General features: G+C 36.8%; 1 protein-coding gene across 1 annotated transcript; it reads right to left on the reverse strand.

The window, feature by feature from the left end:
• Window positions 1-7,506: 7,506 nt before the first annotated feature.
• On the reverse strand, window positions 7,507-10,156 carry LOC123256325 (A-kinase anchor protein 17A-like). The gene is given in 2 exon segments (XM_044684967.1): window positions 7,507-9,961; window positions 9,963-10,156. Coding segments are annotated over 2 exon segments (2,067 nt in total). The 5' UTR covers window positions 10,142-10,156; the 3' UTR covers window positions 7,507-8,073.
• Between the last annotated feature and the right edge of the window lie 1,516 nt (window positions 10,157-11,672).

The raw sequence follows: 11,672 nt of genomic DNA on the forward strand, positions 1-11,672 counted from the left end.
AGTACTTTGTCTATTTTATCTGTTTTTTCAAAATACCAGCTTCTAGTTTTATTTATTAATTCAATAGTTCTTTTACTTTCGATTTTATTAATTTCTCCCTTAATTTTTAGTATTTCTAATTTAGTTTTCATCTGGGGGTTTTTTATTTGTTCGCTTTCTAATTTTTTTGAGTTGCATGCCCAATTCGTTAATCTCTGCCCTCCTTAATTTGTTAATATGTGCACTCAAGGATATAAATTTCCCCCTGAGTACTGCCTTGGCTGCATCCCACAGAGTTTGGTAGGATGTCTCATCATTGTCATTCTCTTCAATGAAATTGTTGATTGTTTCTATGATTTCTTCTTTGACAATTTGGTTTTGAAGAATCATATTGTTTAATTTCCAATTGGTTTTTGACTTGCCTGTCCAGGTGCCCTTACTGATTATTATTTTTATCGCATTATGATCTGAGAAGGTTACATTTATTATATCTGCTCTTTTGCATTTGTTTGCAATGATTCTATGCCCTATTACATGGTCAATCTTTGTAAATTTACCATGTGCAGCTGAAAAGAAGGTGTATTCCTTTTTGTCCCTATTTATTTTTCTCCACATATCAATTAGATCTAATTTTTCTAGGACTTCATTCATCTCTCTTACCTCTTTCTTATTTATTTTTTGGTTTGATTTATCTAGATCTGAAAGAGGAATATGGTATTTCTCTTTCTACCTCTTGCTGCTGCAATGTGTTGGAAATATATAGAAATGCTGATGTTTCATGTGCATTTATTTTGTATACTGCAACTTTGCTAAAGTTGTTGGTTATTTCTAGTAACTTTTCAGTTGATTCTCTAGGATTTTTTAAGTAGATCATCATATCATCAGCAAAGAGTGATAGCTTAGTCTCCTCATTGCCTATTTTGACACCTTCCATTTCTTTTTCTTCTCTAATTGCTACTGCTAGTGTTTCTAGCATAATGTTAAATAATAGAGGTGATAATGGGCATCCTTGTTTCACTCCTGATCTTATTGGGAATTCTTTTAATTTATCCCCATTGCATAGGATGCTTGTTGATGGTTTTAGGTATATACTGTTTATTATTTTTAGGAAAACCCTTCTATAGCTATACTTTCCAGTGTTTTCAATAGGATTGGGTGCTATATTTTGTCAAAGGCTTTTTCAGCATCTATTGAGATAATCATGTGATTTTTGTTTGTTAGTTTGTTGATATGGTCAATTATGTGGATGGTTTTCCTAATGTTGAACCATCCTTGCATTCCTGGTATAAATCCCACCTGGTCATGGTGGATGATCCTCTTGATGACTTGCTGGAGTCTCTTTGCTAGTATTCTATTTAAGATTTTTACATCTGTGTTCATTAGGGAGATTGGTCTGTGGTTTTCTTTCTCTGTTTTTGATCTACCTGGCTTTGGAATCAGTAGCATATTTGTGTCATAAAAGGAATTTGGTAGGGCTCCTTCTTTCCTTATTATATCAAATAATTTGTGTAGTATTGGGATTAGTTGCTCTTTGAATGTCTGATAGAATTAACTTGTGAATCCATCAGGCCCTGGCGATTTTTTCTTAGGGAGATCTTTGATGGCTTGTTCAATTTCTTTTTCTGACATGGGATTATTTAGGTATTCTATTTCTTCTGTTAATCTAGGCAATTAACATTTTTGTAAATATTCATTTATATCTCCTAGATTGCTATATTTATTGCCATATAATTGGGCAAAATAGTTTTTAATGATTGCCTTAATTTCCTCTTCATTAGAGGTGAGGTCTTCCTTTTCATCTTTGATACTGTCAATTGGGTTTTCTTCTTTCCTTTTTTATTAGATTGACCAGTACTTTGTCTATTTTATCTGTTTTTTCAAAATACCAGCTTCTAGTCTTATTTAGTAATTTAATATTTCTTTTACTCTTGATTTTATTAATTTCTCCCTTGATTTTTAGTATTTCTAATTTAGTTTTCATCTGGGGATTTTTAATTTGCTAGCTTTCTAATTTTTTAAGTTGAATGCCCAATTCATTAACCTCTGCCCTCCCTAATTTGTTAATATATGCTCTCAAGGATATAAACTTCTCCCTGAGCCTTAGCTGCCTCCTACAGAGTTTGGTATGTGAATGTACCATGTGCAGCTGAAAAGAAGGTGTATTCCTTTTTGTCCCTATTTATTTTTCTTCACATATCTATTAAATCTAATTTTTCTAGGACTTCATTCACCTCTCTTATCTCTTTCTTATTTATTTTTTGGTTTGATTTATCTAGATCTGAAAGAGGAATATTTAGATGTCCCACTAGTATGGTTTTACTATCTATTTTCTTCTTGAGCTCTGCCAGTTTCTCCTTTACGAATTTGGATGCTAGGCCATTTGGTACATACGTATCGAGTACTGTTATTTCCTCATTGTCTATCCTGCCTTTTATCAGGATGTAATGACCTTCCCTATCTCTTTTAATCATATCTATTTTTACTTTGGCTTTGTCAGAAATCGCCATTCCTGCCTTTTTTTCCTCTTTTGAAGCCCAAAAGATTTTGCTCAAGCCCTTTACCTTAAACCTGTGTATGTCCACCTGCCTTATATGTGTTTCTTGTAGACAACATATGTTAGGATTTTGGTTTCTAATCCACTCTTCTCTTTGCTTCGGTTTTATGGGTGAGTTCATCCCATTCACATTCAGAGTTATAATTTTCAGTTGTATATTCCCAAACATTTTGGTATCCTTTCCTAGTTCTACCCCTTCTTCTTACACTATTTTCTTTTAAACCAATGGTTTGCTTTAAGCCAATAACCCTTGTCCCCTCCCTTGATTTACTTTCCTTTCCACTCCCTCCCTTATTATTCCCCTTTTTTTATTTTTAAAGCCTAATGAATTCCCTCCCGTTTCTTCTCCCCTCCCTTTTTTGTCCTCCCTACTCTCCTGCTCCCCTTGGTTCATCCCTTCTGACTTTCTCAGTAGGGTTAGATAGAGTTTTATATCTCAGTGGATATAGCTACTCTTCCCTCTCAGGGTTAATTCCGCAGAGAATGAGGTTTAAATAGTACCTCTTAATGCCCTTTTCTTCTCCTTCTTATAATAGTATTCATCCCTTCCCCTTCCCATGCCCTCTTTGTGTATAATAGAATATCCTATTTTTCTTATTCTCTCAAGTTTCTCTTGGTGTCCTCTACTATTCACCCCCCTCTTTCGCACCCCCTATATCATCTTAGACCATTTAGTATTCCAATCCCTCCCTTTGAATAATTCTTCTAATGACTATAATAGTGAATACTATAATAGTGAATAGTTCACTACAGAGAATCATACATAACATTTCTCCACATAGGAATACAAATAATTAGATCTTATTGAAGCCCTTATAGAGGCAAATTGAAAATATTAGATTTTCTTACTTTTCCTTTTGTTTTTTATTTACCTTTTCATCTTTCTCTTCATTTTTGTGGTTTGATATTGAACTTTCCATTTAGTCCTGGTCTTTTCTGTGCAAACACTTGGAAATCTTCTATCTTGTTGAATGCCCAAATTTTCCCCAGGAAATATATAGTCAGTTTTGATGGGTAGCTGGTTCTTGGTCGTAGACCCAGTTCTCTTGCCTTTCTGAATATCATATTCCAAGCCTTGCAGTCTTTTAGTGTGGAGGCTGCCAGATCCTGTGTGATCCTAATTGGTGCTCCTTAATATCTGAATTGTCTCTTTCTGGCTTCTTGTAAGATTTTTTTCTTTTACTTGGAAGCTCTTGAATTTGGCTATTATATTCCTCGGGGTTGTCTTTTCAGGGTCTAGTGTAAAGGGTGATCTATGGATCCTTTCAATGTCTATTTTGCCTTTTTGTTGTAGAACTTTAGAACAGTTTTGCTGAATAATTTCTTTTAGTATGGAGTCCAAATTTCTATTAATTTCTGCTTTTTCAGGAAGACCAAGCATTCTCATTGTCTCTTCTAGACCTGTTTTCTTGATCTGTCAATTTCTCATTGAGATATTTTATTTTTCCTTCTATTTTTTCAGTCTTTTGACTTTGTTTTATTTGTTCTTGCTGTCTTCAGAGATCATTGGCTTCTATTTGCCCAGTTCTTGTCTTTAGAGTCTGGTTTTCTAGTATAATCTTTTGATTTTCCTTTTCGATTTGGTCTATCCTGTTTTCCAGCTGTTTGATTTTGGTCTCCAATTTGCTTATCATTTCTTTTGATTTGGGGGCGTCTTTTTCAAATTGCCCAATTCTAGCCTTTAGAGACTGGTTTTCCTTTTCAATCTGGTCATTACTGGTCTTTGATTTACTTGCCTCACTTTTCACTTGTGAAATTCTGCCTTTTAAACTATTTTTTTCTTGCCAGATCTCTTCCATCTTTCTCATCATCTCAGATTTGAACTCTTCAAGACCTTGTGATCAGTTTTCATTTTTTTGCGAAGGTTTGGGTATGGTTACATGTTTGTTCTTCTCTGCTGTTTGCTCTGTTGTTAGGATTTTTTCTGTGCAAAAGTTCTTCGTGGTCTTTCTCTTCTGGGGTTCTTGAGTCTGGTTTGCCATTGTTAGCCCAGCGCCCTCTCAGCTTTATCCTCATGCCCAGTGTGTCTGTCTGCGCTCTTTAGGCTCCTGAGGTCTCAGGTCTAGTTGTTCTCTGGGTCAAGCCTCCTGGTGGTCCCCTTGCTTGTTCCTCTGCCTGAAGCTCCTTTAACACTCTCAGGGGGCTGCTTCCACCATCAAGCACCCCTCTGCTCTGGGTCCCCACTCAAGGTCCATGCCTGCGCTCAGGATCTGCGTCCACACCTGCTCTCAGGGTCTGTGTTCAAAGTCCGAGCGTTCTTTAGCCTCTTGGGGTCTTAAGTCTTGCTGCTCTCAGGAGCAGGCCCTGGTGAGCTACCAATGACTTGATGGGTGCCCCAAACTTGCTCCTTTGTGCTGGCTTTGGCACCATAGGTGGTCTGGGGGAGGAGGGCGTTGCTCAGCTTGCTTATTAGTGAGAGCTGATTCACCCCTTTGTAGCACAGAAATGCCCTGATTCCACGTGCCTTCAATGCTGCACCCTGTTGTGGGGTCCTTTCGTTCGTCTGGATTTGTTTTTATGTCTTCTTGAGGAGTCCTATATGCCTGGGTTAGGAGAGGTCAAGCAGCTGCTTTTTACTCTGCTGCCATCTTAACCCGGAAGCCTCGTAATTGTTTCTTAATTTGTAGTACTTTTTTTTTTAAACCCTTACCTTCTATCATAAAATTAATACTTAATAACAGTTCCAAGTAAAAGAATGGTAAGGCCTGGTATTTGAGGTTAAGCAACTTTCTCAGGGTACATGGCTTGGAAGTGATTAAGTCAAGATTCTAACACAGGGCCTCCCATCTCTAGGCCTTGTGTAAAGAGAATTAACTCTAGCCCATTCATAGTAAAACTACTTATCCTAGGCATAGAAATGATGTAATCCTCACCTCCCTTAGTGGGGAGGGGAGATGAGTTACCCACACGTGACAATAAGTAACAAATCAAGAACAAGGGACTGCCCTTTGGGCAGTCCAAATCAGTGTAGAGACTGCCATTTGTCCACTTGAATTAGAGGTGGACCCATGGGAAGTGACGAAAGACACTATCTCTTTCAGTAGGTTGGTTACTTCCTGTTGAGGGCAGTTCCTGCTTTGAACTTGGTGCTACAGGTAGTTGGGTGAGTCCACAGACTGCTTGCACTCTGTATTGTCACGTGGGTAAGTTAGGCTGACTTCCTTGGCCTACCTAGGCCACTTCCAAACTCTGTCTTAAGTAGGCACTAGCCTATCTGGTTGCTAGGCCTTGTGGCTTGTAGCTTCATTTATTTATTCTTTTAACCTTCTCTCTCTGTCCAGGCCTCTACAGGCCTGGACTAGCCTTTCCCTCTCTCTATTTCCCTACCTTTTACTTTCCTAATTGTAAATAAACTACCTTAACCCAATGCTGACTTGGGAATGATTTAATTACGGAATCAACCTGAATTGTTGATTCCTGGTGGCCACACTTTAATTATATATATCTATAAAATACCTTAATTTCCCTCTTACAGTCTGATTCTCCACAGTGCTACCTAGCTGCACCATTTATATTATTTTTTCATTTTAATGAATTTACCTGATTTTTCAGGTTTCTGTTCCTCCTGGAGCTTTGGACTGCTGGGTCTTTTTGAGCTGCTTAGAAGTCTTGCAAAGGATAGAAGGCTGCTGTGATCGTGCACAAATAGATTCCAACATTTCCCACACTGTTGGCTTATGGAGCTATGCCACAGAAAAGGTAAACAAAATATAATGTATAATGTTTGTCATTTTCTCTGGATTCTGTCTGTGTTTGAAAAATAATAGGCAAACCAATTACCATATTATTCTTTTGAAATGGCAATAAGTGGTTCTAATTACTTTTCTATACCACTATACAGTAGATATAGAAATTGTTCACCATCCATTCATTCAACAAATATTTTCCAAATACCTACTATGTGGATCAGAGGCAGCATTGCATAGTCTTAGATAGTATAATTGGGTTGGAACCAGTAAGACATACATTCAGATTATTTATCTGACACTTCTCTGACTCCTTTTCTATACATGACTTATGGAAGATCCCTTAAGTTCTGGTAACTCTCTAGAATTTATCTTCTAAATTGAGGGTGAAGTTATCACTCTTTTTTTTTTTTTTTTAAGAGTTTATAAAAGAGCCTTTATTATTCTATGACACATTTTTAACACTATAAGAACTATTATTACTAAGTTTAAAAAATGCTTTTTACTGGCATTCTATTCATTGAAGATCATTAAGATTATTGTGAAGGAAGCACTCTATATAACTGTGAAGTGCCACATGATCTTATCAATGTTGTTATTCTAGGAAAATCCATTAAAGTATTTTATAGTACTGAGTATATTGAACTGTAACAGTGCAATTAGATGCATTAGTGAATATTAAGAATCACTCATGATATGAAAATGCATTCAACACAATCTATGAACTCCAATGAACATGAAAATGAGATTAAAAAAAATATGTGCTTGACTGCTCAAAGAATAAACAGAAATTCAATTTCATCATTTTTTTAAAAATATAAAGACAGGAATTTCGGGTCACTGGAAAAGGCTTTTATTTCACCATAAAAATGCAAACTGGAATAAACACAACCTTTTATAACCCAAAGGTTACAACTATTTTAAAGTATTCCTGAGCTTCGTCTTAAGAAGCAAAAGATTATAAAATTCAACAAGTTTGCAGCCTTGAATCTGTTTGAAACATTGCAAGTAAAAATAATTTAGCAAAACAGCTTCTTAAAAAAACCACGCACACACTAATTTGTACTAGAAACAGAAGCTTTTAACTAACTTTTTACTCTCAGTTATTTTAATTTGTAAAAAGTCAATGTTTCAGAAGTAATGGAGCATCTCCAGACCACTCTGACTCGTACTCCAACTTACTGGAATCTTTAAAAAGAATAGTGCATTTGCATTTTCAATTTTAAAGGAATCTACATTTCATATATGGCTTACTATGCCATGATCATTTTGTTCCCACATCTTTCCACCACCATCTCCGTGTTTTTGAATCAGTTAAATACAAAATAAAATCAAACTAGCAAGTTTTTTTCTTTTAAATGTCCTATATGTTTTTGTGGTTGTTCATAACACTTAACATTTGGCAACTTATCTCGAGTTCAATTAAATGTGCCCTTTTTTCTGCAGTACATGTTGACTTCATTGAGTGCATAAAGAATTTTTAGTCAAGAATTTTGCATACATTTATGTAGTAGGTCTGGAATTCTTAAACTGTCAGTCTATACATTTCTCCTGATTAAAAGAAGATTGGTGACATTAAAGCTATCAGATCAAAATATTTAAAAGGAAAAAGGAAAGCTAATGAAAAACAAATTACCAACACAGTTGAAACTGAAGCACAAATAATTATGCAATCTTAAAAAAAAGAAAATAAATTTCCAATGTAATTGTGTTTCCTTTCATAAAGGAGTTCACTTTACATTCACTAAGCAGAGACTCAGTTTTCTTAAGGTGGTCAAGAAGCCAAAAACTTCAGAACCTCTTGCTGGTCCTGGTCTATCATATAAGTGGGCCTTAAAAAGGCAGAGTCCTTTACTACCTGCTCCAAGTACTTCTGTGTTTGCTCAAGGATCGTGATCTCCCTCTTCGACTGCGTTTCCTACCCACACTTCTTCTATCCCTGCTTCTATCTCTTCTACTGTATCTGTCTCTGCTGTAGGACCTCCGATACCTAGATCTATCAGGGCTTACACTTCTCCGATGAGGACTAGAATCCTTGTAAGAGTGTCTTCTATGAAGTCGTCTCTCTTTTCTTTGTCTTTCATCTTCTTTACTTGCATCCCTTCTATGCTTGCTCCTATCCCTTTTATGCCTCTCCTCAGTACTTCTGTCTCTACTGGACCGGTTTTTCCCCTTACTTGGTTCTCTATTACATTTGTCTTGTTCAGAAGATGACTCTTTTTTGGACACATTCTGGTCACAATTAGATGTACCCTTTTGTTGTTGGTTATTGGCAGGAAGACAAGAGAGAACACCTGAGCATCTTTTTTCTGTACAGCTTTCACTTGTAATACAGTTAAGTTTCTTACTTTCTTTGCATTGAGCTTCTTCACTTAAGTTGCCATTCACATTTTTGGAATTAAAATTAATCTCCTGATTTGAAAGCATTTCTCTTTGACAAATCTGAGTTGGCTGACTTATAAGGGAATGCAAGGAGGTAGAAGTTACACAGCTTGAAGACACCGACTGTATAATATCTATAACAGGTTGTAATAGGGCAGAATGAGATGCCACTGCTTCTTCCTTGCTCTGCTGTGTCTCATCTATTTTCTTGCTCAACAAAATGTTTAATAGCCGCTCCCTTAGCTCTTTCTCTTTTCTCTGGAGTCCCAGAGCTCGTTCTTTTTCCTCCTCCACCCTTCTGAGTTCAGCCTCCTGAAGTCGTCTTCTCTCCTCAAGTTGTTGAAGGCGAATTTTTTCTTCTTTCTGTTCATGCTCTAGTAATTTTACTGCCTTTGCTCTGCTTAGCAGTTCTGCAATTAATCTTATTGACTGAAGATTCCTTTGAGCCAACAATAATTTTCTCTCCTCCAATTTTATCTTCTCTTGTAACTTTTTCTGCTCTTCTGCTTGTATCTTTTCTAGTTTTTTCTGATTTCGACGGACTTCACGGTCTTTTTGTTTTTGTTCTCTCTTGCGAAGCTTCTCTTCTCGTTTTCTTTCTCTTTCCAACTCCTCTAATTCTTTCTGTTTTCTTTCCTCTTCTTTTTGCCTTTCTTCAGCTTCTTTTTCTTTCCGTTTTTGCTCTTCTCTTTGTTGTTCAAGTTCTTGAAGTTTCTGCCTTTCAAGCTGACGTTTTTTAATAGAGGCATCACTAAGATGTTTAGTTGAATCAAAAGAAACCTTTATATTGCAGGCTACTGCTTTGCCATCTTCACCTTTATACATTAGTTTCATACCACGCAAGGCATTCATAGCTTTGATGAAGCCAACATATTCTCTATACTGAACATAAGCTTCAAAGTTCAAATGTCCACCAAAACTAAAAGTATGAAAATTTCTGCCAGTCATTTCTTCTCTATAAGGATCCAACATTGGAATGTCCACATTCCGTATTTCTCCAAATGTCTCAAATACCTTAATGAGAACTTCTTCATTTGGTTTTTCTGAGCCAGATTCTTTCAGTGCAAACCACTTACAAGGTAATCCTTCCAAATGAATTGTGTCTGGTCTCTCTCCTGGCAGAGTCTCATTCATATCTTTTGCATCACGGAAAAAAGAGTCCCAGTCATGCCGAGTTGGGAAATCTATTTTAAACTCAGCAGCCCGAACTTTTAAAATATCAGAGAAACCACTAAGCTTTATTGTTTTGCCATCAAGGCATGCAAGAAAAGATTTAACCAAACTCTTATTTTCAACTTCTCCTTCAAAACGTATGAAATCCATAGTGCTTTTAGAAATTCGAAGAGTGGAAAATTGATGACTGTACCATTCCTTTCAATCTTTCCATCACTTCCCAATTAGAAATAGATTTTCCAGGTTGCTTCAATTGTGGAAGTGCCACACTAATTGTCATTTTTGTAATTGGCTTGAGGTACAATCCGTATAAACTACAAAGTTCAACTGCTTCAGATGTATCATGAACTATCGTAGCAGCCGCCATAGCCAAAAGTTAAACCTAAAAAAAAAAAAAAAATTCAAGAGCACATGCTGAATTTTTAAGTTACAACACTGACAGGCATTCCAAACTTCAGCAGCAGAATAAATGTTGGGGTTTTTTTTGTTTTTGTTTTTAAATTCCTCTGAAGAGAGAATGGCTCAACATCTGAACTTTATAATTAGCACACAAATAGGATAAGAAATAATTAACCATACAAAAAAATCAGCAGTAAATTGTAGCATAAGAAGGAGTTATGACTTAAAAATTAACACCAACTCCAAGTTACTAACAAGACAGTCAAAAACTATAAAGGACCACAAGATTTAGAGTAGGAAGAAACTTTCAAAATCAGATAAAGCAATCTACAGTCATTTCACAGATTAAATGAGGCTTGAGTTATAGAAATCTGCTTCAAAATCACAGAGAACTCCAGCTGGAAAGCCAATTGACTCTGATTCCATATAAGGGTTTTTCCCACTTTATCATGCAGCTTCTCTCATTTTTAGAGAAGGCTTTTACATCTTGACTAAGATTAGAGCTAAGATAATGGGGGCTGGGGAGAGTTGACAGATCTAAGGAATGAAATTCGATAAAAAAAACTCTTTAGACTATCTTACACCTTTAACCTAAGTCCTCCTCCACAACCACTATTCACAAGATATCAGTACCATTCAGACAAACTCATTAAAGTCCTTCTCAGCTATATCCTATCAAAAATCCAGCTTTCAAAGTTTTGCATGATGAGCTCAAAACAATACAGATAATTACAAAAAGATATAACCACACCTAAAGAGAATGACATCTAATTCCAAGGCTCAACATTTCTAGCCAAAGACTGAACTCTGCAAGAAATGATCTTTCCCCAAATAGGCTCCAAGAAATCAAAGAAGGGGGGTGAGAGGGGCGGGGAGACCGGTGAGGAGCCCCGCAGTAGGGGTGGTTAATGAGTTAGACACATTATTTCATTCCTTCTAACCAAGTAGTGGCTTCCGACAACCTGCCTCAAGTGTCTCTAAGAGTACAGTAGTAAAGACGTGAAAGAAAAGTGATGTCCCAGCACTGGGAGCTAGGAAGAGACTTTAGAGCCCCTTCACCCTGCCACCTCATCCCCATCGTACCAGAGGGGGGCAAAAAGAAAAGGAAAGGAAATTGAAACCCAAAGATTGTTTATGTACGATTTACTCAAGGTCACCGTGAGCTAGAATTCGAACCCAGAGCTCCTGATACCAGGTCCCGTGTTCTTTCCAAGATTTAAGTTTTAGTGGCCAAGTGCAAGACAGAAGCAAGGATGATGATAAGCAGAATACACCAATGAGGAGGATCTAGGGAAGGCAAGGAAACAGACGGTGCTAGGGGGAGGGAATAATAGGGCTCCAGAACACCTGACTCCTCGAGAACATCCCCCGCTTTTTTTTTTTTTTTAAGAAAGTAGGATAAAACCCATGCACATCCCGAAGCCAACCGAGGGACAAACTCCAAGTAATTGCTACCATACAGATACCCTTTCCATCGCCCCCCTAAAAAAAAAAAAAAA

The sequence above is a fragment of the Gracilinanus agilis genome, unplaced genomic scaffold (assembly GCF_016433145.1).
Source record: "Gracilinanus agilis isolate LMUSP501 unplaced genomic scaffold, AgileGrace unplaced_scaffold57840, whole genome shotgun sequence".
Lineage (NCBI taxonomy): Eukaryota > Metazoa > Chordata > Mammalia > Didelphimorphia > Didelphidae > Gracilinanus > Gracilinanus agilis.